The following is a 27,902-nucleotide window of genomic DNA, read 5'->3' as shown; positions in this document are numbered from 1 at the left end:
AATATTCCTGGTATTCTACTTTCTGAGTTTCTTATTCCCAGTCATGACAAAATAATTATCATCTTGTTTAGTCTTCAAAGTAGGATTCTTTAACCCACCAGGTGTTCCTTTAACAGTTGCAGTTGGGGCCTTTGCCTTGAAAGAAGGATTTTTATTAGCTGGATCACGCATTTTATCACTCTTCTGCGAGGTTTTAAATGATGATTGGCTTTTGGTGGCAGCCTGTATTGTCTTCTTCCTGGTCTCAGCTATTGTTGATGTCTGGGGGAGACGCACAACTGATAGTGGAGAACGCTCAGGGCATTTTGATGGGCTGGATCCTATCTCAGGTTTTGTCCTGCTACTTTGGACCTGTACATTGGCTGAAAACTGACTACTTACAGGTGAAGATGCAGTTTTACCTCTTGTTTTTATAGCAGACGTTAACTGTGATGATTTATCTGCTGTAAGCGAGGAAGATGAATCTAATTGTTTGGAACTTGCAGCAGTTCTGATATTTTTGGCTTGGTTAGTTTCTGGCACGCCTCTGGGTGACGGTAAAGTTTGAGAGGTAGATTTAGAAGCAGATTTTGCGGAAGACTGTTGCGAGCGTGCTGGGTTAGGAACATGAAGGTTTCTGTTACATGTTGCTGAATGTTTTGCAAGAGGTGGCTTAGACTTGGCACTTTGCCCAGCTTTGCTATTAGAAGGAACATACTCTTGTTTGGAGGTCACTTTTTTAGTTGTCCCAGGAAGCTTAGAAAGTTTACTTGCTGAACTAGAAAGAGCAGGATGACATGTGGTTGGAGAGTTCTGGGAATGTGCAGGTTTGAATGATGACAAAATATGTTTTGGAAGTAATCCTGAACACGTTGTAGCAGTTTTCAGTAAGGCAGATGAAGAACCTTTATTTGTAGGTTGCATGACTTTTGAAATACACGCTGATTTATGTGCAGGAGATGATGTTTTTTTTAAAGCAGCAGTGGAAGATTTAGAAGATGTCTGGCTGTTATTTGCTGAAGGCCCTTTTGACTGGGGGTGGCCCAATGCACATTTGGTTGAAGAAGGCGTGTGCGCTGTTGCTTTTGAGGAAGAAAGGGCGGCTGACTTTGGAAACTTAGCCACCGCTTGCTTCCTATTAGGTACATGAGAGTTCTTTGGAACTGAAACAGGAGTAGAAGGCTTTGAATTTTGCTTCTGATATGTATCAACAGCCGATATGGGGTTCATGAGAGGTGGTTGTGGGGCCCTGGCAGAATCAGGAACCATCTCACTCGACGCACCTTTTTGAAATGCTAAGATTTTTTGTTCCAACGTTGCAAACTGCAGCACTCGGCAAGGGTCATATTTAAGTAGGAAGCCTTGAAGAGTATCCCAGCCTCCACCAACACGTACCATAACGTGCTTGCCATGTAACATCTAGCGGGAAAAGGAGAAGGAAAAGATAGTGGAATATCATCTGTTTAAATGCTACAATTTACAACCAATATAGTTTGGCAAGTATAAAACCCTCAGATGCAGCTTTTCCTAGGATCTTATATTTCTTCAGCCAGCTTTCCCCAAAAGATATCCCACTCTGTTCCTGAAGACCACATCACGTATCCAATGTGGCAGTGGAGAACAGGGGTATAAACAGCTAACAATTACTGATGCAGATCAGTTACGCTGGTGCTTCACCTAACAGCAGGAAACAGACATTTTTCCAAATCAGAGAAGAGTTTGGGAAGACAAGGTGTATCTTAACGGTTGCAGAGATACTGAACAAAATGGACATCTCTAAAAACGGCAAAGCAAAACGTTTTGAGAAATTGCACTTACTCGAATGAAAAGTATTCTGTCTCCCAATCTATAGCGTCCTTCAGATAAGTACTCGATTGAAAATCTATGAGAGCAACTGCAAGGAGGATCTTCAGCAATGTGCTTAACCTGTATTGTATATGATTTGTGTGTTATTTTCTTGCATTGCTTTTAAAATGAAACCTCAAAGATGGACCCTCCTATTTTTTTATAAGTTATTTCACAGAAAGCAAAGTAACATCCATTTCCACATGAAATTCCTTTACTTCTGCATCAAAATCCCCACGTACATAAAGCTCATCCAGTGATGAATAAACATCATTTTACTCACTCCTGTATAGTTTACAGAAGAGAAAGCCATTTTTCTCTTTCTGCATTTTAATTCACTTTTTCCTGATAATTAGTTAGGACATTATGGCTGTAATCTCAGGAAGAGTTAACTATTAAATCCTATTAAGATCAAGAAGATCTAAGGATCTAGCTGCGTGCATGACAACAGCCTGTTTAGGAATCTATATTAACGTTTAAAGGTAACACCAGATTAGAAATGCTGTAGTATTGCACAACTAATTATTAATAAAGTGAGATTACTGGAGAACAATGTATTGAAGGCTGGTAACCATACTGAACTAATAAACTCTGATGCTGTTTCTTAAGAGTAGAATATTAAATCTGTCAGCTGTTGCTGTATGCATTATCTTGTTCTGAATACATTGTATTTCAATTTAGTAATACCATTTACTGCTTGTTGAAAATGTCATGCTTAACACTGCACTTTGTTCAGGTTTCTGCTTTGTTTCAGATTTTGCAATCTCAGTCCTATTACATTGCTTTTTGAATTCCAATCCTATTGATTGCATTGATTTACAAGGTGTAATCTACCTTGAATCTCAGTGAGACGACTATAAATAAAGTCAAAATATATGTATATGCCCTGACCTGGATGGCCCATGCTAGCCTGATCTCGTCAGAAGCTAAGCATGGTCAGCCCTGGTTAGTATTTGGATGGGAGACCACCAAGGAATACCAGGGTTGCTGTGCAGAGGAAGGCACTGGCAAACCACCTCTGTTAGTCTCTTGCCATGAAAACCCCAAAAAGGGGTCACCATAAGTCGGCTGTGACTTGATGGCACTTTACACACACACACACACACACACACACACACACACACACACACACACACACGTATTTCAGGTGATCTCTGGCATGCATATTTGCTTATTCACGTCAGTAGAACGGAACCTTGGCTTACCTGTGAAGGTTCCTTCTACACTGAGGGAGGAGTACATCTTCATCAGCGGGTTTTGTCGTTCCTATGCTCAGGGAGGCAGGATCAAAAAAATCTTTGCTTCCTGTCACATGTGCTAGGACCACCCTCTGATATCCAGTTCGAGGACTTCCATAGCAGAATTTTTAAAAACAGAAAGTGTTTTTCTGATGTGCACCCTAGATTTGCACCCAAAAGAACAAGTAGCAGCCACTGCAAAAAACACAGCTTAAAACCAAGAATTAGTAACAAGTAGAACATGAAAATACTTTATTCTAAATCCCCTCATTTATTATTCCTATATATAACGTATTGTTTTCCCATTTTTGATTTTTTTTAAAATTCAGCTTTATCTGGACACTTGACATTCTTCACCTTGATCCATTCTTCACCCTGGGCGGGCAAGATGTACTCCTCCCTCAGTGTAGAAGGAACCTTCACAGGTAAGCCAAGGTTCCGTTCTCCCACTGAGTTCGGAATACATCTTCATCAGTGGGATCTTCAAAAGCTGACGTTCACTGGGAAGGAGTATTCATTGATCATTTGATCACAACATTCTGGAGGACTCTCCTGCCGAATGCTGCGTTGGATGAAGAATAGGCATTTATCTTGTAGTGTCTTATGAACGTAGAAGGGCTCGACCAGGTCGCAGCCTTACAGATTTCTTCCACAGATGCATGGCCATCAAATGCTGCTGAAGTAGCGGCGCTGCGGACTGAGTGAGCGGTAATTCCTAACGGCACTGGTATGTTGCTAAGTTGATAGCACAGCTGGATACACTGTTTGATGCACTTGCTGATAGCTGCCTTTGACATTTTGCAACGTTTATTGGGTGATGAAATAGAAATGAATAAAGACTCCGAGCGCCGGAAAGGTTCCGTCCTTCTCAAAAAGATGCGTAAAGCTCTTTTCACATCCAGAGTGTGCCAGTTCTTCTCCTTTGGATGAGAAGGGTGAGGGCAAAAGGATGGAAGATGGGAGTTCCTGTTGTCTATGGAACTAAGAATTTACCTTCGGGATAAAGGCCGGATCTGGACGTAGTACTACTTTATCCACATGGAAGACGCAGAGGCTTTTTCTAGATGACAAAGCCGCCAGTTCCGACACCCTTCTGGCTGATGTAACAGCCGTGAGGAAGAGAACTTTCATCCTAAGGTGACCCAGGGAAGCCTCCCGTAAGGGTTCAAATGGGTGTCGAGTCAGAGCCTGGAGTACCACTTGAAGTCTTGAAGTTGGAAATCTATGAATTGTCGGAGGAGAGATGGCCGAGGCTTCTTTCAAGAAAGTGACTATGTGGGGATGCCTTGACGTTGGGTAGCCATCCAGTTGGGGAACAACCGTCGAGATCACCGTCACCTGTTGTTTGAGAGTAGATGCCTTCAGCCCTTGAGCTAATCCCTCCTGGAGAAAGTCAAGCAAGTTGCCAGTGGAAATGGTCACTGGATCAGTATGTTTTCTCCCGCACCATCTAACGAAGGCCTTCCAGGAAAAATCGTATATGCGCCTGGTGGATTGTTTCCTGGCTTCCAACATGGTGTCGATGACCTCTGAGGTATAGCCCGTCTCTAGCAACCTTGACCTTTCAAGAGCCAGGCGGTCAGCTTTAACCAGGCTGGATCTGGGTGTACTAAGGGGCCCTGTTGGAGAAGGTCCTGGACTGGAGGTAGGGACCATGGCTCCTGGATCGATAGCTCTCTCAGTGCCGTGAACCAAGGTTGTCAGGCCCATCGAGGCTATGAAGATGACCAGGGCCCTCTCTTGTCTGAGTTTTTGTAGAGCTTTGGAGATCACTGGTAGAGGTGGAAATGCATAAAGGAGACCCCGTGGCCACGGGGACAACAGTGCATCTATTCCCTCTGCATAAATCTTGACAGGAACCTTGGGAGCTGGTGATTTTCACCTGTTGCGAAGAGGTCCATGATGGGTCTTTCAAATTTCTCCATTATTTGAAGGAAGGTCTCTCTCTTCAAGGACCACTCCCCCTCGTCCACCTGCTGTCGGCTGAGCCAATCTGCCTGCTTGTTTAGTACTCCTTTTATGTGCTCTGCCCTGATGGACGCCAAGTGAGCCTCTGCCCAATTCAGAATTGTTATGGCTTCTGCGTGAAGGGAGGAGGAACGAGACCCACCTTGCTTGTTTATGTAAGCTTTTGCTGAGAAATTGTCAGTTCTCAGCAGGACGTGACTGTTCTCGATGGTTGGCTGAAACTCTATCAAGGCTTTCCGGATTGCCCGTAACTCCAGCCAATTTATGTGGAGGTGACTCTCTTCCGGTGTCCAACGACCCTGTGCTACTTGTTGCTGCAGAATTGCCCCCCAGCCTTCCAAGCTGGCATCAGTGAAAATCTGGATCGTGGAGATCGGGAGAGTTCTGGCCCTTGGCTAGATTGTGGGACCTGGTCCACCACCTTAAGCTGTCCTTCACTTGTCTCCGGACGGTGAGGCGTGGGTTCCTCTTTTGAGTTATCTGCAGTTGAAATGGCTTGAGAAACCATTGCAGGTCCCTCATGGGGAGGCGAGCGCATGGCACAATCCCTATGCATGCCACCATTTCCCCCTGCAGTCTGACTAAGGACGACAGGCTGGAGGATTTGGAAAGAATCTCTGTCCTTGTCAACTTGACAATGGAGGAAATCTTGTCTGGCGGAAGGAAGACTGCATTCTGGTTCGTGTCTATGAACACCCCTAGGTGATGGATGAACTGGGACGGGGAGAGGGTGCTCTTGATCCGGTTTACCAGGAAACCATGGAGTTCTAGAGCCCGGAGGACAGTCTCCGTGTGCTGTAAGGACAGTTTGCCCTCGTAACCTCTAGAGGCTGAACGGAGAGTTGCAGCAGCCATCTTGCCTGTGCATGTCTTTTTTGCGTCATTTTGAACGTCTCCCAGCTGGAGGCTCTGTTTTTGTGCCGCCACCTGCAAATTGGGCCGATTCGCCCATTTTCCCCCTCTTGGATGCCGCAAGGAAAAGCTGTCGGGGGGGAAGGAGTCCTTCAACTTGCTCCTTGTCTCCTGACATTAATTCCTCTGAAGCCCTATCTCTACTCTCAGACATATTGTAAACGGAGGAGGGGGAAGGGGAGGGGGAGACAGAGGCAAAGACGAGGGAAAACAGTAGATATAAGAGGAAAAGGCTGCTGGGTGCACACAGACCAAGTTTAGGACTAAGAAAAAACACAGAAATAAAGTTAGACAGAATAATTATGGAAGTGCAAAGGCTAGGAAAGGAGGTTTGCTACAGAGCTAACCACAAACGCTGCTTCTCCCTCTGAGGCTGGAAGAGAACTGGATATCAGAGGACGGTCCTAGCACATGTGACAGGAAGCAAAGGTTTTTTGGATCCTGCCTCCCTGAGCATAGGAACGACAAAACCCGCTGATGAAGATGTACTCCGAACTCAGTGGGAGAACACCATGTCATAAGTAAATAATTCAATGCCAACAAATTTCCAATTGAAACAGTCTTTCAAAGTCTTCATAAGACAAAATATATGTGTGATGCTTACTGCTTCATGTAACTCTCCATGCTGACAACATGATTTGGGGGTGATAACAGAAGCTACAGGATCAGAAGACATTAGCAGAGTCTCTTCCAATTCAATTTCTTTCTCCAGTTTTACTAATACAGGAGGTTCCACTCCATATCTAAGGGAAAAGGAAAGAGGGTAGGAACAAAGAGATCTTGAACATAAGAGCAGCCCTACTGGATCAGACCAACAGTCCATCTAGCATACCATACTGTTTCACTCAGTGGCTAACCAAATGCCCATGGAAGGACTATAGGCAGGCAGGCCATAGGTTAAGTAAAATGTATTTGGGGTTAGGCAGCAATGTGAATGGATGCCATAGCCACTTCATGTAACTAATGTGTACATAATGTGTAATGTGTACATGCTGCCAAGTAATGTGTACATGCTGCCAAGTACCTGATTCACAAATATGGTTTCCTGACAAATTCAACTTTTATTTAAAACAAGGACAATACTTTGAAAGTATGCTGCCAGAGATCACTGAAGGCTCAGTCCTGTAAACTGCGCAGCCAGTTTCCCGCCTTTGGGGACAGCTCTTTGCCAGGGTGTCTTGCACACCAGCATACTAAGGATGAGGGATCTCAGGATGCACACTGGCCAGTGCATGAAAAGGGAGATGTGGATAATGTCCCACAGACTGATGCCTCTGGTGATGCCCCTTCTGTTGAGCATCATACAACAAACGTGGAATCATGAGAAATTTTCAATGTTGTGAATTTTTGATTGTTTGATTCTCAGTTAATTACTAGGCTTCATTCCCTGTAGCCTTGGCTTTTGCTGGGCTCATCCCATTGAATTATGTTCTGGTGGGTTTCATTTCCCAAACTGGTATTTCTTGCATGGGGCCTGAATCTCTGAAGAAAACGTGGGCAATATGTTGACCGCTCCCAATGCATTCAAATCGTCTAGCAAGTATTAAGTACATACCTTGATACAATGCGACCAATTTCCAGTAGACAAAGGTAAACCTGTCTTGGATCCTTATGCAGGACTGTGAGGAAAATAAGTAAGTGTCAGTGGTTTGCACTTTTCATTAGTAGTTAACATTTATTTAAGAAAAAACAGTTGCAGCTAAGAATACAAATAACTGAGAGAACTTCACAAAACATGAATAGGAAACTGCTATCTGTTTAACCTTCCCAGGGATGGAAAAGCACAAAGACCAAAAAGGGAATGATGGGAAAATGATAAGGGAGAAGTATACAGTAACAGTTGCCATGCTCCCTATCAGCAGAGATGGGAAGATTCAAAAGTTTATGTCCAAGTCCGGGAATTTCCCACTCTGCTCTATTTCCCCATCCAAAAACGATCAAATGCAAGGGCATTACAGGCTAGGAGAAACACAGCCTCTCTAACGAAACACCCTGCCAGGAATACACAAAGCATGTATTTTGACACAAAGCTTGCTACTGTCAATAATCCGTAGCTTTCCAAATACTTTGAGCTATGTGTAAGAAAAGATCCAACATTGAGCAAGCTTGGTGACAGATTCCTGGGGGGGAGGGGGAGGGGGTAGAATTTGAATTATAATTTTTGCCAGTTCCATTTACTAGATAGAAAATGAAGCCATCTTTGTCGCCTTGCCCAGCACATCTATGGATTGCACATTTGCTAAATATTTGACAGGAAAAAATGAATAAAAATATGCAGCTTGGAATATGACAGTTACATCCAAAGATACTGGAATTCAACAAAAGTGAAAGTGTAGAACAGTAGTTACTGCCTTTGAAGTGCAAATCAATGCCTGTGACCCAAACTTTATAATCAGTCCTAGTTAAAAAAAAAATCTTGTACAGCAAACAGTAAAAGTTGTGTCTCAACAAGCACAAACATTTCACAATTGCTTAAGAAACTTTCATTCAGGGTTGGGAATACATGGGTGTGGATCGTTTTAGAAAGTCAATGCTAAAGCCTTAATTAATGGGCGCAATAGTGCACTGCTTGTTTTAATGAGAAGTCAGAGATTTCACTCCATCTGGGGGAAAAAAACAACAACAATGATCTGGCAGCTGCTGTTTACAAGTCCAGCCTGAAAACTGGAGGCAGGGAATCCAGCCTTCCAGAAGCAAAATTCATGCAAAATCTATTTACTTTGGCAATGTGAATGCAGCTGAAGTACTTTGAAGAAGGTAGCTCTGAAACTGTTTGACTATTTTCATAACTATCTAGTTAGAAAAAAAATCAGGGGGGATAGAAAACACGATTGGTGTTTCTGATGCAAAATGTTAATGGCAAATATATTACTGCCATTGTAAGCACAAAGGCCTTCCTTGGATGTCTAACAGCTGACATGCCTTTCAAGCATGTTATATAAGAAATAAAAATGCCGAGTATCAATGAAGGGGAGGGAATTCATCATTCGGTGCATCCAATTCCTGAAAGGCACATAGCACGATCTATGTAGATGTGTCAGTGGTTTATGAACTAGATGGACACAGTTTACTCAAGAACAGAAAAAAACTGTACAAGAACCTTCTTTGTTTCCAAGTTTCCAAATACTAGAAACAGGACCATAGAAAACCATTAGGCAGTCAAGCATGAGTTTTAACATGCTGAAGTAACCGTTGCATCCTCTGTACCCATCTCCTTTCATTACTAACATAATTTGGCACTAATAAAAACAGCATAGATCATCATGGACCATTTATGCTAAAAACACTCGGAACTGAAACATGTCACCTGCGTCCTATTAGATAGTAGAGCATGCTTCAGAAGGCCAGAGCAGGAAGCTCTCCAGAGGTGCTATGGAAATTTTTTACCTGGATCAAGTGAGAAATCTCACAGGTACAAACAAGTACAGCAAACCGCATAACTATCTCTTTTACTCCAGACAACTTCTTTCTGCATCAAGATATGAACTGCATTCTACCATCCTTTCTAGCACCTTAAGAGATGCTGACGTTTGACTGCATTCCTGCCTTGTCTTGTTTCAGGCTTTGAAAAGAAAAGGCCTCTGCCCTTCCCCAGCAAGGCAGTGAAATGTATACAACATCCAGCCAACTGCCTGGTGACTCTCACTATACAGAGCATGACGTTTCTTTAGCTGTCCACCTCATTCCCTCTTCCTGGAAAGCTGCTCACTTATACAGGGCAGCGCCAACCCCTTCAGGGACCTCCCAGGAATAGATTTTACCCGCCAGCTGTCAAGTCTGAAGCACCTGAGCTTTTCTCGTTCTAAGCAGAGCTGGTACCCACAATTCCCATTTATGCCGTGCCGGTACTTGTGCGCATGCACACACATTTGGTGCCACTGTGAACGGTCCAACCGGTTTAAACACTGCAACTAATCACCTCTCGGCTCAGATTTTGAAAGTTTGCTACAATCAGCCCATCAGAGCATTATTGAGACCAGCCATTACATCAAAGTAATATATGGTGGCATATCTAATGCAGGTGAAAAAATAATACCAACATCCTTGGAGGACACTGTTCCTTATTCCATAAAAAAAGATACAATGCTTTCAGTATCTTTGTCCAAGATAGTTTTGAAACTTAAAACTTTTTTTTTGCTTCTAATAAAGTTCCAAGAGTAATAAAAAGGATGTTTTTTAAACCTGTTTTTATTTTGATTATTTGACTTTGCTCTGCATTAAACATATGGCCATTGGTCTAGTTTTCCAAACTATACCTTTCATAGTGGTACACACGCTATCTGTACAAACAAGGTATTCTCCAACAGAATCACTGGAACTATTTCTTACAAATACTTCTTACCTTTCAAACACATAAGTCAGTAAAATCTTGCAAGGGAAACAAATGCTAATGCAACCTTATGGAACTGTTCTAAGAGAGTGCTCAAATTACAAGGAATAAATTACCTAAGCCTTCAGACTCAAAGAGGTAAGTCTCATCTATACCAATGCATCTACACCAATTTAGAAAGTTGGCAGTGTTGTCTCTAGCAAAAAAGGATCCAGAAGGTGCATCCTTCTTACAGGGGACTTTTCTCAATGGAAAATTCTGGAAAACAATGGGGTAAAATTAATAAGATCATTAGTTAAAAAGGAAAAGGAAAACCTGAAAAATACATTTTATACTAACACAACACTCACAATTTTCATTAACAATGGTGTACATGGGAAATATAATGGAAAACATTTTAGAAGATTCCCCAAGAAAAGCAGCAACAACAAAAACCTGCAATACGGGCATATACTAGTAATGACGGGAAAGGTTTTGACTGGCTGTATTGAGGACTAGGATGAGACAGGATTAAATAGACCATGCACCAAAGTTCATGGAGACTAGGCTTTTGTTGTCAGAAACACTTTCTTCTAAGGAAAAGATGACCCACAACTGACTTGACTCGCTAGTTGTCAGTGAAGAAACAGCACTTGGAAATACATTTTTAATGCTTTAAAAATACCTTCCTAGCAAAATATAGAACAAGAGGAGTGGCACATCAGATGAAAATCAGGACAATGCCTGAAGGCTGTATAGAATACTGCTCTAGTATCTAAAAGCAGTATAAGGCTGCCAGCAGCCTAACATGAGAGTCATTAGAATGCATAAACAACCATGAATTCCAGATCATATGCAGTTTTAGAACATTTGCTTTGGGCTACTAAATGAAATACACAGAAAGAAAATTTTCCACATTTCCTCCTATGTATATCTTCTCCCCCTTCATAGGGGCATAACAACTGCTCCACATCTCATTCCTTTTCAATCTTGTCCCATCCCAAATCACTATGCACGTAGAGACCATTTTCATCTCTCAGCAACCCTGGTGACACATATTGTGGCTGCGCCGTTTCCCCCTCTAATGGCCTATTTTCAAGCACATCTGTTGTCCCTTTCTTTCCTATGCACCCAACTATCTTCTTCCCAACAATTTACAATGAACCATCTGCCTACAAGCCTTACCCACATTATCCCACTAAACCATCCACTTTACTTTGTGCTTCCCCAGCCCCTTGCTTTTTAAATAAACTATCCTGTACCTAGTGATGACTGAACATCTTTCAGCTCAGCAATACATACCTAGAAAACAGAAGGCTTTCCCCACCACAACCTAGAACTCCAAAATAATACCATGCTGATAATTACACTCAAAGTGCCCCAACTCCCTTGTGAATCCCTAAACCTTTCCTTCAACTAACATACAACCTAAGCAGAAATATACTTTACAGACTTCCTAGCATTCATAGCTTTGGCCAATCTCCTTGCACTAACCAGGAAAGATGGTACAAACCACCACGGTGTTACCACAGATTTCCAGAAAACCAGGATGTAAAAAACACTGTTCTGGCACTAGCTGCCAATACCTTACTTCCAAAGTCAGTTTCTGTGGGCAGCTATGACCTACATGCCAGCCATGACAAAGATCAGCAACAAGCCTGCCCACTTGTCCTCAGTTACAGACAGCACCTTCTGGAGCTGCCACGATTGCAGAAAATGCAACGATTGTATTTAGGAGGATAAATGCATACTTCCAGTTCATGTGAATACAGGCAAGCATTAGCCAAAGGAGGTATATACATAGGGAATTCAACTTTTATGTTCAAATGCTCTGAGAAACACAGTACTCACCCTTAAATCACTTGGGTCACAACAGTTTTTAACTGTGTTTTGAATTACTTCAATCAACATGCACAGCAATACACCATTATCAAGTTCTTCCAACAACTGTTCAGCTGTAAGTTCTACACCTGTAAAATAGCCACATCCTTCCTTACTAGAGAAAAGACAAAACTCTCAAAAGCTGACATTTCAGATATATGTAGGCATAACCACAACCTGAACTGGGGGGATAACATCCACAGACACACACACCCCTTTTGTTGCATTTTTCAACTCATCCTCCAAATCTGCCACCAACCTAGTTAACACATAACTAGGACATAATGCTAATGGCAATCCTTACAATGCAATAAAAAGAGTAATGGTGGGATTGGGAAGGAATCATAAAAGAGCCAAAACTGAAGGATAAACCCTCACACATGGCACCTGAGAAATATGTCACAAATGTTGTCACACTCATCATTCTATTGCCTGTGACTGAAAAATGTGGAGGTACAAAACAATGATTTGAACTGCAACTTGTTTCTCAAGATGGGCTTAAAGAATGTTTAGAGCCAGTGGGTCTGAATAGTCAATGCTTTTAGAAATAGATACAGCCATGTAAAAGTATTCCTATGAGCTCTTAGCAAAGGATAAGACAATAGAGACTCCCAGAAAGAAACTAACTTAAATATGTGCCTGGAATTCTTTCTCTAGGCTGATGGTTACAGTCTTAACTGGACACCGGAAAAAAGTGTGCGTTGCTTGACTTTGTAGTGGTTACTAATGAACCCAATGAAATTTAATTCTTCACAACACAAATCAGTATGTGTCACAATACATGCTTTACAGCACTATACAGCCTACAAATATATACACAAATTGTTAGGTTTACGTTTATATCACATATGCACATTCAGTAACAAATGACAACTGTATTTCTTTTATAAAAGCTACCATTCTATTGCAGACAATAGCTAAGTTTCTAAAGTTTTATAAAGATTACTAGCTACCCCTGAGCATTCCTAAACATAGAATCAGAGTTGGAAGGGGCCTTGAAGGCCATCTATTCCAACCCCTAGCTCAGTTCAGGAAAGCCAAAGCTTTAGCATCCCTGACAGATGGCTGCCCAATTTCTGCTTGAAAACCTCCAGTAAAGATGGCTGCCTTTCCCCCCAGCCCTCACCCTAGGTAACTGACTCTATTGTTGAACTGCTTTTACCATTCAGAAGCTTCTCTTAATCTCCAGCTAAAATCTATCTTCCTGTAACTTAAGCCCATGAGATCTTGTCTTGCCCTCTGAAGCAACTGAAAACAAGTCTGCTTTTTTGTATAGAGATACTTCAGAACTTTGCAACAGAGTTTCAGGCCCATTTCAGTTTTTACCACATAGATGTAGCTATTTGTACATGAACATAGAGGCGGCATTCTTATGGCAAACAAATCAGTTACAACTCTTGGACTGCCTGCAGCAGCATCTGCGATCCTTTCAGCGTGGGCAAATTATATAATACCCCTTTGTGCTGTGGATTGTTTGGGAAAAACACGGCAGCTTCTAACTGAGGATGGACATAACTGATCTGACGGGAAGGGTAAGAGACAGAAACTATCCTGCAGTCTCCTAACTGGTCATTTATTTGTCCAAATAAGACCGACCAGCAACAGTTACCTTATTTTCCCCACACTGCTTTCTCATTCCAGCTTGGACTTTAGAACAGCCAGACTAAGAAAGTGGCAATAGCACCAACATCTAGCATGCCTGAAAACGGTGCTGTTGGCCATCTATTGACTTCGTGGTATACCAGTGCACCAAATGGTCTACATTATCTACCCCATCCTTGCTAGGTGCAGTTTAATGTCAAGTCAAGTTTATTGTATAAGGCCATAGGTCATTACAATCTAAAAAGGTATCGCAACAGGTTAAAATATACAAATCCAGAATCATTTTTAAAAATCCAAAAATTAAAATACACCCATTCGGCTCTATCTAGCTTTACCACTTTTCATGATTTGCTTTGCCCTGGTTTTCTTGGCCATACAGTGCCATTCTTTGGGAAATATAAGGGCCCTTATCTGATAGCAAATAGATTAATCTGTCAACATCAGATGATTATTGTGACACTGAAAGAATGTTTGTGCAAGAAAAAAAGGAGGGGAATAAAACCCAACTGCTTTACTAGGTTGATACCTGCACACATAGTATATGAGAGATATGAGAGATATATACTAACCAGTATTACAACTAGAACCTATTATACCAGATGTTTGAGTAATTGGGATTAGATTTTACAACATATACACATGCCTGGTTGGGTTTGAACTGTTTGTATTTATTAATGTATTCTGTAAATGTGTGCAGGCTTAACAAGGGTTTTAATTAACCACTGATGAAGGCCCCATAGGTTGAAATGCGTTTGGTATGTGGTTACAGTTATCAACCTCAGGAAATGCCATTGTGCTATTTTAATGCTTTTAAATAATTTTAACTTTTACATAGCGCTTCCAATAAATTATACTTTCAGTATTTATACATAGACATATATATATTCTTTTCACCCAACCTTGGGTACCCAAGTGAAAGAATGTTTGCCAGAAACTTGTTCCGGGGCTAAGTTTAATGTTAGCTCAGCAGAAAATGGTAAAGGAATTTTTTTTCATAAGGCTTTGACTGAAGGTGGTACCAATTCATTGTAGAAGGTTCAAGCAACTGCCCCTCTTTACACAGATCTTTTTGGGCCACCCATTAATATTGATCCTCTTTGGATGAAAGGCAGCTAGGAGCCATTGAGAATACTTTTCTAGCAGGAAAAAAAAAGAAACCTGAGGTTCAGTGTGGCAAAGAAACGAAACATAGCTGGAGCGAAGTTAGTAGGTTTCATTGCGAAGTAGCAATGAAAGTTAGTAGGCCTAAACTTAGTAGCTAGGGTGATTTAACATATTCCAGGGTACAAAGTTACTCCAATGTGGACAGCCAATTGTTTCTGTGGCCTGCCCTTTTTTTTTTTTTTTTTTGCTCTTAGGAAGGAAACAATAAATGATAATTAACATTTTTTGGACATTGTGTATCAAACTACCAGCGAAAATCTCCTAAAAGAACAAAGTATTAATAGTCACTAACTTTTGAGTTTTGCAAGAAAACTGCACCTAGGATAGGCAATTGCCACTGAGGTGTCAGACCAAACGTTATTTTATCTTTAGTAATAAGAACTGGCCTTATCATGCTAAACTTTGGTTGACAGTGATTAGGAGAATGGCTTTTCCAAATTTACAAAACATAAATATTCATTTTAACTTTACCCAACAAGCCGGATAGCCAGATTGACAGGTCTTCCTGCATAGGAACCAGAGTTGCCTCATGTCGGACGGATATCCACTGGTCATAAAGCAGAACATCTGCTAACCCTGGGCCATGCCTTGGAGTCAGTGGACTTCGTGGACTTAAAGGGGGATCATCTCCAAACCACACCTAAGAGCAACACCAACAACTAAACTTAACTATGGCTACATTCTGATACATTTAAGAGACTGCATGTATAACAGTTTTTTTTTAAAAAAATACTAACCACTATGAAGTTCTTTCAAAAATTATACAGAAGGGTATTACATCACCATTGACAGCACCAACATGTTGTCTAAATGATTAACAATTATGTTTTAAACAGCAGCTGTACTAAAAGTTAGCGAAACAGTTTTTTCTGCATAGGCTGCCTCAATCAATTATTGCATAATTGAAATAGAATAAATCAAAGACATTTTCTCAGTCTAATGTTAATGTTAACATAGGCTAATGTTAACACAGAGAAAGATATAATAATTTAGATAATAATAAAGATGATTTAGATATTTCATTTTGCTTACCTGAACCATATGCTGCATGGTGATCTGTCCTTACTAGGAATAGGAAAAAAAACCCACATTAAAAACCACAAACTATCGGACTTATGTCTAACATCATATAGCAAAGTGGCATGTCAAAACACAAATGTTATCAATGTTATCAAAGCATTTTAATTCATATAGTACAGGTCAGTCCATAGCGGTCCCCAAGGCACATTTTGTAAGGCTGTTCAGCTCATCAGACTTATTAAATTCCTGGCTTTCATTCTAAATAAAAAGTTTCTGACCAACATAACTACAGAGATAAATTACAAAATGGTACAGCAAAAAAAGCTAGAAAGGTTGAGAGAAAGGAGAGCCAATAAAAAGGGCCAAATTCAATTATGTACAAGATTGCCAAGTCTACTATCAATGTTTTTGAAAGCTGACTTCTTCTAAATGTATGTACAGCACTTCAAAGTAAGAAAGTGGCAAGATAAGTCTGAAATATATCCACTGTTTGGTAACTGCCCTCTATTTTATTGCAGAGATGACCTTGGAGACACATGATGTAGCATCCTTGTTGACATTAAGCAGTCATAGGTTTGGCCACCATCTGGATGGGAGACCTGCTGGTAACTTTGTCTGGAGCTCCATGATGCAAGAAGGGTAGGATATATATGTAATAAATACATTTATTAAAATAGTAGGGTAGACATGTTGATTATATGTCCTAATATATGTAAATTAGCCATGCTAATTTACATATACACACAGGGTTGGCCCTGATTAGTATTTGGATGGGAAACCATCAAGGAAGTCCAGGGTCATATGAAGAGGCAAGCAACGGCAAACTACAGGCTTTTCCGCTTTCTCATTTTCCTTGTTTGTAAGTTCCTGTTTTTTCAGGGAGGGGGGGCTTCTGTTCTGCATATATTTTGCTCCCTCTAGTGGTCGATTCAGTATTACACCTTTTTATGTCCAGCACAAAAACCTGCATTTTAAATCTGCAGGGAGATACGCTGAACATAAACCAGTGTAATATCGAATCAACCACTAGAGGGAGCAAAACACATACAGAACAGAAAAAAACAAGGAAACAGGAACTTACATGCTATGAACTGAGAATGCGGAAAAGCCCTACCTCTGTTAGTTTCCTCCTCTGAAAACTCTTCAGGGTTGCTGTAAGTCAACGTGACTTGACCACATTTCCCCCACGTCTGTCATTCTCTCTCAATTTACTTCATAGGATTGTTGCAAAGATAGAATGGAGGTCATGGAGCTTCTTGAAGGAAAGGCAGTCTAAAAATATGAGAGAAAGAAACCTTTAACTCGGGGATGCTCAATTTAAGTTCTGAATAAGAAGATTCTGACCAGAAGAACAAACTTGAAAAGCTATTATTGTCAAGGATCTATTACTTACAAGGATAGAGGAGTTATACTCTTAATTTTATCTATAGTTACTATGGCCCAGTGCATAGCAATGAAATAAAACTGAATAACAGTATTATAAAATGTGTAAAAGCTTTCTGTTCTTATCCAGGTAACATCCCATTAGCTTCAATAAGGCAAACAACTGTGATCCTATTGCTTTCAATGGGATATACTCAAACCCTTCTTGCTTGATTGCCTGGAGGCCATTCTTACAGATTTCTAGTCACCAAACAAGTGGCCATTTACAAGGAAAACATACACATCAACTTAGATCCAGTGAAGCATGAGTAGAAATGCAGAACGACCACATGTGCAAGATCTTCTGCAATACCTAGTGTTTTCCCTTCCCTATATCTTAGAGGGCTCAGAAATTGCTTGTCCATCTTGTGTAGGTAGAAAAACAACTTGGGACATACTAAGTTTAATTTAGAGCAATGGGCCAGCATAAGGCTCCCTCTCCCCACACAAACATTTCTGCAAGTACCATAGCACATGCAGAAATCTTCTGGTGGATCCAAGAGGATAAGCTCTTAACAAGAAGTAATGGAAGAACCTTGGAGTTGGAAATAGAGTTTAAGGTTACATTATAGCAATAAAATAATCTGTGCACAGTACTTTGCCTAGTACTCTCAGCATTAAAACGTAAGTAATAATTTATAACAATACAAGTGGGAGCCCACAAGGAACCCACAAGGACTTGTGGGAGGAATCTCATTTCCTCTTTCCCAAAAGCCCCCATAGCCTCTCCTTTTCTTGCTTCCTTTGCTATCTCTAGGGTTGCCAACCTGCAGGTGGAGCCTGAAATCTCCTGGAATCATAACAGATCTCCAAACTAGAGAGATCAGTTCCCCCTTACGGTTGCCAGCTCCAGGTTGGGAAATTCCTGGAGATTTGGGGGTGGAGCCTTGGGAGGACAAGGTTTAGGAAAGGAAGTGACCTTAGCATGGTATAATGCCACAGAGTCCACCTTCCAAAGCAGCCAATTTCTCCAGGGGAACTGATCTCTGTCATCTGAAGAACAGATGTCATTCTGGGTGCCCTCCAGTCCCCACCTGGAGATTGGCATCTCTAGGACCCCTGGAGGAAACGGCTGCTTTTGGAGGGTGGAGTTTATGCCATTATACCCTTCTGAGGCCCTTCCCCTCCTCAAATCCCACCATCCCCAGAATCTACCACCCAAATCTCCAGGTATTTCCTAACCTGGAGTTGGTAACCCTATCTGCCCCTCTGTCTTAAGCTTTCCCTCTCCTTCACCCTGGCAGCTTCTACCGAGGAAAACTGTGGTCTAGTTGTGTGGTGCCAGCCACTGGGCCAGGCCCACTTACATGGTGCGGAACCCTCAAGGACTCACTTCCCCCTATATTTCCCTCCCCACAATATTGCTTCTTCCCCCCCCCCTTGGCAAACCTCATATCCTCTCTCCATTCCCTGCCTCATTCTCTCCTTCTCAGCCAGTCACCAACCTACCTTTTATCTGCCTCCCATCCTCAGCTATATTTATTATTTATGTACTTCATTTATGCTTCACCTTACTCTGGTTTCTCTTCAGATCGTATAAATCTTTCACCTTTTACCTTTCTCCACAGTGGGGTGAAGAGCAGCTTACATTATTCTCCTCTCCTCCTTTTTATCTGCACAAGAACAAGTTAAAATTTTTAAATATTTGGGAGTGGAATTTCAACACAACAGAAAAGCTATGGCACATATTCGATCAACTACTCTTAATGCTCAAAGAAGTGTCGATGCTATTCTTAGATTTTTTTAGAACTAAAGGTGCAGGTCCCATCCCAGCTGCAGTAAAGCTTTATTCGGTTAAATCTTTAGCGCAGCTTATTTATGGGGCCCAATTAGGTATAGTTACCCACTGTAAGGCATTGGAGAGGGTCCAATCAGGCTTTCTTAGAGCTCTATTTAAAGTACCTAATTGCATGCCTAATGTTGTGCTCAGACAGGAGGCTGGTCTGCGCAAGGTATAGACAAAAAATTGGCTGACTACCATCAATTTAAAAGGTAAAGGTCCCCTGTGCAAACACCAGGTCATTCCTGACCCATGGGGTGACATCACATCCCAACGTTTTCTAGGCAGACTATGTTTATGGGGTGGTTTGCCAGTGCCTTCCCCAGTCATCTTCCCTTTACCTCCAGCAAGCTGGGTATTCATTTTACCGACCTTGGAAGGATGGAAGGCTGAGTCAACTTTGAGAGGGCTACCTGAAGCCAACTTCCGTTGGGATCGAACTCAGGTCGTGAGCAGAGCTTGGACTGCGGTACCGCAGCTTACCCCTCTGCGCCATGGGGCTCCTACCATCAATTACTAGCTGAGAATTCATTTAAATCATAACGGCCTACTCCCTCTGATCCTTGTGGCGGTCCCATACCCGAAAATGGTCTTCCAGAATAATAAATAAATTATATACGGCCAGATTAGACCCGGAATATCTCCTGGAGATGGGTCTGAGGAAAGAAAATCCATCAATGTCTATTGGATATTGAAAGCCAAAATGAGCTATCACTGCCAAAGTTATACATTGCATTGAAACCATGTTCAAGATTTGCTGTGGCCCCTTACCTATCGACTATTACTCATGCCAAATACAGACAGGCTTTCTCCAGAGCTTGCTTTGACACTATACCTTCTGCCATTTTAGATGGAACATTTTAACATTTGCCTATGGAGCAAAGGTGCTGCCCATGTTCGCCCAATGCAGTTGAATCAATTTCGCATATAGTACTACATTGTGAATTGTAATATGGTGTTAGAATTATATTTCCCCTCTGCTAACTTGGTTTAAGCATCTGAATTATTTTTTGGGGTTTCCAGAGTTAGACCTGATTAAATACTCACTTGAATATATGGAGCCTTCAGTATCTTATGTAATGGCAAATTTTTGTTATCTGACTATTAAGAAGAGAATCACTCTAACAAGAAAGGTGGTGGGTTAACGATTTGCCAACCAGATTGCAACCTTTCTGCCAAGTTGTAATATATATCTGTGTGTGCACATACGTGCGTGTTAAGTACCATCAAGTCACTTCCAACTTATAGTGACCCTAAGAATTAATTACCTCCAAAACATCCTATCTTTAACAATCTTGCTCAGGTATTGCAAATGGAGGGGTTGTGGCTTCCTTGATTGAGTCAATCCATCTCATGTTGGGTCTTCCTCTTTTCCTGCACACCCACCCACATCTTTTCTGACACCAGCATTGCTAATACTGGAAATGTAGAATTATATCGGAGATCTATGTGGCTTTCTAGCTTAGCTATAGCCAATCCGAAAGCACAGATACATTCTGAATAAATCATATTTGCCAAAGCACAAGTTCCATTACTTCTCTCTTGTCCTTTCACTCCCTCCACTCTTAAGGGAAAGGTCAGAGTATAAACAGGGCATTACTAATGAGAGCATTATGCTTCCCCTCGAGTTGGTCCCATGGAATAAATTTGCTTTGAGCATAAAAACTCCTTTGTCCTAACAAGCCTGAGTGAGAGGATTCATTGACGGCCTAGAAGGAAAAATATGGCCAGAGCAGCCAGCAAAGAAGCTGCTCTCATTAAAGTAAGGCGCCCCACACAATCAAACAAGGGCCTTAATATGCCAACTTCCAGCATAAGAACAAAAGGCAGCCTAATTTACAGCGCATACACAGCACTTGAACAAAGCAAAATATTACAAAAATGTCTAGCATCTTCATTTTTCATGAATGCCTTTTTGGAAAGGTTGGAAGGGAAATGTCAAGGCTAGGGGTTTTTAATATCAATTCATTTGATAGCATCATACATGCCATAAAAGCAGCCTGTTAAAATGCAATCTGTACTTACAAAATTGGTCTCAAATTAGCAGCCATGACATTTGTCCTGTTCAGCACCACAGAGTTACATACTAAGCATGTATTACACGCTTCTATCCTGGTACTATGCTATTTTACTTGGAAGTAAGTCCCTTTGAGATAAGTTACCCACAAGTAAGTGTATAGTTACTTACTTGTGGGCCTTGTCTGGGACCAAGTCACACTGAATAGATTTGAGCAGCATTCCAAGTAGTCCTGTTTAGGATTGCCCTCATAGCATTGCACAGGTACTTGTGAAGAAAGCCCCTTAAACTCAGGGATACTTAGTTTTGGAGTAAATATGCATTGGGCCAGGCTGCATGGGTGGTTACAGATGGCCAACATTGTGTGATGGCCACAGAATCTCAGCATGCCACGATTACATCGGGGAGGGGGTTTGTTTATTGGCTCTACAATGGATGACAGGGTGGATAAAAATCAATTATAGAATCATAGAGGTGGAAGAGACCACCAAGGTCATCTAGTCCAACCCCCTGCACAATGCAGGATATTCCGAACTACCTCCCCTCCACACACCCAAGCGACCCATACTTCATGCCCAGAAGATGGCCAAGGTGCCCTTCCTCTCATCATCTGCCTAAGGTCATAGAATCAGCATTGCTGACAGATGGCCATCTAGCCCCTTCTTAAAAACCTCCAGGGAAGGAGAGCATACCACCTCCCGAGGAAGCCTGTTCCACTGAGGAACTGCTCTAACTGTTAGAATTTTCTTCCTAATGTTTAGACGGAAACTCTTTTGATTTAATTTCAAACTGTTGTTTCTGGTCCGACCTTCCAGAACAACAGAAAACAACTCGGCACCCTCCTCTATATGACAACCCTTCAAGTACTTGAAGATGGTTATCATATCCCCTCACAGTCTTCTCCTCTTCAGGCTAAACATACCCAGCTCCTTCAACATTTCCTCATAGGGCTTGGTCTCCAGACCCCTCACCATCTTGGTTGCCCTCCTCTGGATCCGTTCCAGCTTGTCTACATCTTTCTTAAATTGGGGTGCCCAAAACTGAACACAATACTCTAGGTGAGGTCTAACCAGAGCTTTTGTGTCTGCAGAGATAAGACGCCTCTTCTTCACAGCAAAAATGTTATAAAATAAGCATACAGAGTTGAGAAAAAGACCTTAATCCTATTGATCCTTTGCAAATCTATGTACACAGAATCAACCCCTTACCTCTTAAGTGGTAAATTTCAAGAAGTTCAATGAATTGTTTAGAGATTGTTTGGAGTGGAATAGATCTGTGCATGAAGCTAAGTGTGAGGAGGGAGGGGCAAGCAGTAAAAATGAAAGTGAATCCTTTCGAGCAGAATACTCCACAAGCATTTATGTAGAAAACCATGATTTAAATCCAGTCTTATTGACTAGTGAATTAAATTGTGATTTAAATCGTTTTTATTTAAATCAAATCCACCCTGATGGATGGGGAGACAAAGGCGGCAGGATAAACTTCAGTGTGGCCAGCCACTGCAGAAAACGTGCTCTGCTCACAGCTGTAGTTACATGGAAAAATTCTAAATCTGAAACCACCCTTTGAGCAACAGTAGAAAAGGCGTACAAATCCCATCAGCAATGGTGGAAATGAACTAGACCATCTACAGGCTAGCTAAACATTTGATGACCGCTGCTGAATTGTGGCATCGACAGTATCAAGCCCATTTAGAAGCTGCTGAAGAAAATAAGGAGGCTATATCGGCCAACATAACCACTTAGATTTTGGGAAGTAAGATATGCCAAGGAAGAATTTCCCCTCCTTTTTGTAGAAGAAGAGGTGGGGGGAGCCTTCAGCTGTTATACGCTTCCTCAACAACAGCATATAAGAGTGACCACAACTCAACCAAAAGGACTGAGCTGACAAGAGGCCTGAGGGAAGGAAGCGTGCAGCTTGAGTCACCCACAGAGCAAGCAGTTCTCAAGAGTCTAGCTGACTCACACACACGGTCTACTTCCACCCTCACAGTTGGCATCCCTTTTTCCTGGTCTGCACACAATTCATGACAGATTTTAGTCAGGAATTCAAGGTTGACAGAAAAGTTAATACAGAGGTTGCACAAGGCTTAATGCATTGCCTCAAATGGCCTTTTAATATATAAAATGCCAAGAACACAATCCTTTTATTCGGATCAACCCAGTGACACATAGCAGCATGCAAGCTTTTGAGTTCTTTATCAGGCCAGATGTTACAAAATAAAAAAGGGGAGAAGCAGACTTTTCAGGCCATGATTTTAAAACCCTTTAATGTATTTAGTAGAGATGTTCTGGCAGCCAGAGAAGATACCAAGTTGCTGTAGGTCAGGGGCCATATGACCAAGACGTACTAAAACCATTATATAGCAACAATCCTCTATAGCAACAATCCTCTCCTCCCAATGTCTCTTATCCCTTCTTAATCAGAGAGACTCCAAGTCCCTTTTCAGAAAAGAGAGTAAAAATTGCTTGCGTCATTGTCTTCAAGAGATAAATTTACAGTGTTGAACCAAATTACTAGTCAGTATCTTGTGTTGTGTTTTCATATTCGCACACTCTTGCTAATTCCTGAAAAATCAGTTTCCCCACCCTTTTTTAATTTGTAACATCTGGCCTAATGAAGAATTTCGAGGTACTTCAACGTTTGCACACTACTGTGTGCCATTGGATTGGCTCTAGTAAAAAATATTACATGGTTTGCATTCTTAGCTTTTACTTTTTGACCAACATGGTGTAAACAACTTGTCCATGCCTAAAGAAGAGTTCTGTGAACGTCAACAGCTTGTTCCCTTCCCAACGTACCTGCCCTAGAATCCACTAAAATATTTTGGATATTGTCTGCCTTTGGATCCAGACCGCCCCCAAAGGCACTTTGTCACTTTAGCAAGAAGTCCACAATGAGCTCAGACATGGAACAACTGGTACAAGTGTTAATTCAGCAGTCATTAGCAACTGGAATATAAATGAGTCCACCTTAAATTTAGGGGAAAAAAGTTTACCACCCCAAAGATATTCATATACGTATGATAAGATACTTTTTGTGCGTTCATGCACGCCTACGCAGAAGAGAGACAAAGGCACTCCCTCTCAATACTGGCAGAAGATACAGTTGGCCTGGGAAAATTCTGATCTCTGCTCTGAAAATGTTATGAAAATTTTCAGTGGAAATATTTTGTACGTTGTGGGCAAAGTCCAAACAATGATAGCCAAGTGTTAAGGAACATTTAAATCAGTGGGATGTTGGCACTGCTAGCTTTCTTTGGATAGCCCATCATGTTACTATTCAAAATACAGAAGAGAGAGAGAAAGCTTCTCCCATTTATAACGGATTGCTCAGTAGTGATTTACTATATTTAGCACCCGTTTGTGCTTAAATATGAAGCTTCCAAATATATGATAGCAGATGGTCTCTTATACAGACTGTTTTGGTCTATTCAATTAGAAAAGGAAACCACCTGTTTCTATTCAAGTAGCTTTCTCTTGACAGAATGCATGCAGCCATTCTGTAGAGGAGAATTTGCTTAATCAAAGTTCAGGCTCTAGTCATGGTCAATGACGACCAACCTTAAATGACCCCTACCCCACTCTTTTAAAAAGTTTTTAGCTATTTCTTTATGTTATTAATAGTTTGCCTTTCTCACTTAGACTCAAGATGGATTACACAGTGAGTCAATACAATCGATGGATGGGACATTCAATAAACAATGCAATAGGATTAGGGTTGTAAAACCAGCCAGAAATCCAGGGGTGGCGGGGTGGGAGAACTGAAGCAAAGCATAAGTATTAACATTACACATTAAAAGTTTATAGAAGGATCTTAGTTTCATCAAGCTCTACACAGTAGTATAGACCACAATCCCTAATAATTTTTCCAAGTAACTTTATAAATCATACAGTGCAATTCTATTGCCTGTATAGAAAAGTCCTCTTGAATAATTCAGTTTTGCATAGTTTGTGGAAAGCCAGGAGAGCGGGAGCCTTCCTGACTTCCTTATGCAGGCCATTCCATAAGGTCGGGGCCACAACAGAGAAGGCATGTGTACCTGCTGCAGTTATTGATTTTGCCCATTTTTGAGCTGGCACCTGCTGAAGACCCTGCTCCAATGGGCGAAGCTGTCATGGCAGAAACCCCTATAGCCTCTCCTCTTTTCCTTCTTTCTTCTCTCCTTCTCACTCACCAGCCAACCTGCCATTATCTACCACCCCCAAATGTTCATCTTCCTCTCCTTCCCTCTCCCTGCCAGCCTCAGCCTGGAAAACTATATTACAGCTAGATGGCTGCTGGGCCAGGCCCTGTTGCATGGTGGGGAACCTGCAAAAACTTGCAGGGGGAACCTCACCTTCCCTTGTATCACCCTCCCCACACAATTTCCTCTTGCCCTCTTTTCCTTCCCTTCCCCCAACTAACGTACCTTTTATCTGCCCCCATCATCAGCGAGATTTACAGTTTACATCATTCTCCTCTCCACCATTTTCACAACAACCCTATGATGTAGGCTGAGAATATATAACTGGTCCAAGGTCACCCAGTGAGCTTCCACAGCAGGGTGGTGATTTGAACCTGGGTCTCCTAGATCCTAGTCTGGAACTCTAACCACTACACCAGTGGTTGCTGCTGGCCCTGGCGATTCTTCCCTCAAAGACCAAAACAGACCTCGAAAGGGTCCTGCCCCTCCCCCTGACTTTTACTGATTTACCAAGGCTTTGAAGGTTAGCAATTGTGTTGTAACTGCCTAGCAACAACCACTGACGGCATTCATTTCTTAAAGCTACAGGTGCTGCTTCTATCATTTTGGTAGTTTTTAATCCCTCAGTGTATTTTTTTAGATGGCAGATTTTTCTACAAACCTGAGATCTGTCTTGTCTGTCCATGGCCCCAATCTCCAGATTGTTAAGTATCTACAGATGGGGCCTTTTGGCTAAGATCGAGAGTGTAATTAGATACACTGATATGCCTCTAAAAAAGTCATCCATGCCTGGAGGCTAAAAAGATCTTCAATGTGTTTAGTCATATATGAAGATGCAAAGCACATTGTCCATCTTGCACCTCTATTCAGCAGCAGACAACTATCCAATCCTAAATATTGAAAGCTGGCATTGACATATAAATGATGCAAATAAGGGGTTACTTAATCTCAGACAAGGGGCCATCAAACTCTCTCAGCCTAACCTACCTCACAGGGTTTCTGTTGGAATGGAATAGAGGAGAGGAGAATGATGTGATAATCTCACTTGGAGTTCTCCTGGTGGAGGAACACAAGGCATAAATAAAAAAATAAATAAGCGTAAATATGTGCCCTAGCAAACATATTTGTAATATTGTACTTTGTACTGCCATTGATACTCTCATATCACAAAGTGGTTATTTACTGGTGCAACAGGTTTTAGAACTAGGCACAAATCACATTTAAAACAGGAAGACATATCAACAAATCTTAGAACTTTCTTCCTTTTTAGTATGTAAATACATTGTCATTGAAAAATTGCACACTGGCTGAAAACCTTGAGAAAACTACTCCCCTTATCTAATTCAAAACCTACCTGCTTTGAGGCCTGCAGAGCTAGGGAGACAGAAATAAGGGCAACTCCTTCAACCTCCCATATCAAGAGGACAGCATCCCATAATTGCACGGTGATACTGTGATCAGGTCACGTTTGGACCCCAACCTCTAAAAATCTCTGGGCAGGCTCTGCATTCCTCTTATACCATCAAAACATAGACCACCTCCTCTAGTTTGTATCTATCTGAATGCAAAGAGCTGTAACAACATTTTATCTACAGATATGGTTAACTTCTGGGCGGAAAAGAAGAATGAGCGCATCTCTTCTACTGCAACACAATCCAATTCATTATTTCTTGGTACAATGTTACATGGCCAGTATCCTTAGGCTAGCCCAGAGATCAACCTTACAAATCCCCACCGAACAGAAACAGAGAAAGGAAACGATACCCCCATGAACCGATGCCTTGTCAAAGCAATACCGGGGGTGACATCCATCCTTAATGACCCCTCGCCACGAAAGCTGGAAGGCGACAGGCAGGACTGACCAGACCTGTCCCTGGAGGACTTGCAAGGTAACGTTGCCCGCCAGCCCGGGGTGGGGTGGGGTGGGGAAGTAATACACAACAGCATCCCTGCCTGGGAGGGATACTCACAGCAGCAGCCCCCAGACTCAGGCCTCCCCGCGCATGACCTCCCGGGCGAGCTGCAGCAGCTGCGGCGAGGCCCTGCTGCCCCCGCGCCCTGATTCATTCGGCTGCGTCCGCCCGCACAGTTCGAAAGGGCCAATCAAGCGGGGCGGGGAGGAGCCGAGGCGGGGAGGGGAGGAGGCGGGGATGGTTCAGCCGGCCGCTGGGGAACGGGCGCCTCGCATGCTGTGCGGGTCGTGCCGGCGCGGATGCCAATCAAAGCCCAGCAGCCGTTGCTGCTGCTGCTGCTGCTGCGGAGGCAGCGTCAGGCGACGGGCTGTGCGGGCTGCTGACGGATTCCTGCCTAGGGCCGCCGTGGGCTGGAGGCGTCTGGGGCTGGGAAACTCATGCTGACTTCCGCCTGCGGCTTGGAAGCCCGTTCTCACGTGCTGAAGGCAGGGGGTGGGTGACGGTGTCGGCGTGGGTTCTTCTGTCGCTTCCTTCTCAGGCGTTGGAGAATGTCTTGCAGGCAAAACGCGAGCGTATAAAAGCAGCAGGAAAAGAGGAAGACCCAACAAGAGATGGATGGACTCAATACAGCCTTCCGTTTGCAAGATCTGAGCGAGGCTGTCAAAG

General features: G+C 42.2%; 1 protein-coding gene across 1 annotated transcript; it reads right to left on the bottom strand.

The window, feature by feature from the left end:
* Positions 1–27,367, bottom strand: GAS2L3 (growth arrest specific 2 like 3). Its single transcript, XM_056846905.1, has 9 exons — positions 27,332–27,367; positions 15,931–15,963; positions 15,370–15,538; positions 12,103–12,221; positions 10,389–10,530; positions 7,498–7,561; positions 6,547–6,685; positions 1,798–1,905; positions 1–1,398 (listed from the first exon to the last, which is right to left on the bottom strand). The coding sequence occupies exons 2-9, from the start codon at positions 15,946–15,948 to the stop codon at positions 16–18; spliced, it is 2,142 nt and encodes a 713-aa protein (XP_056702883.1). The 5' UTR covers positions 15,949–15,963; positions 27,332–27,367; the 3' UTR covers positions 1–15.
* Positions 27,368–27,902: the final 535 nt, after the last annotated feature.

This window comes from Euleptes europaea, chromosome 3, assembly GCF_029931775.1.
Source record: "Euleptes europaea isolate rEulEur1 chromosome 3, rEulEur1.hap1, whole genome shotgun sequence".
NCBI lineage: Eukaryota > Metazoa > Chordata > Lepidosauria > Squamata > Sphaerodactylidae > Euleptes > Euleptes europaea.
The sequence above is the reverse complement of the archived record's forward strand: the minus strand, read 5'-3'. Positions and strand labels throughout refer to the sequence as shown.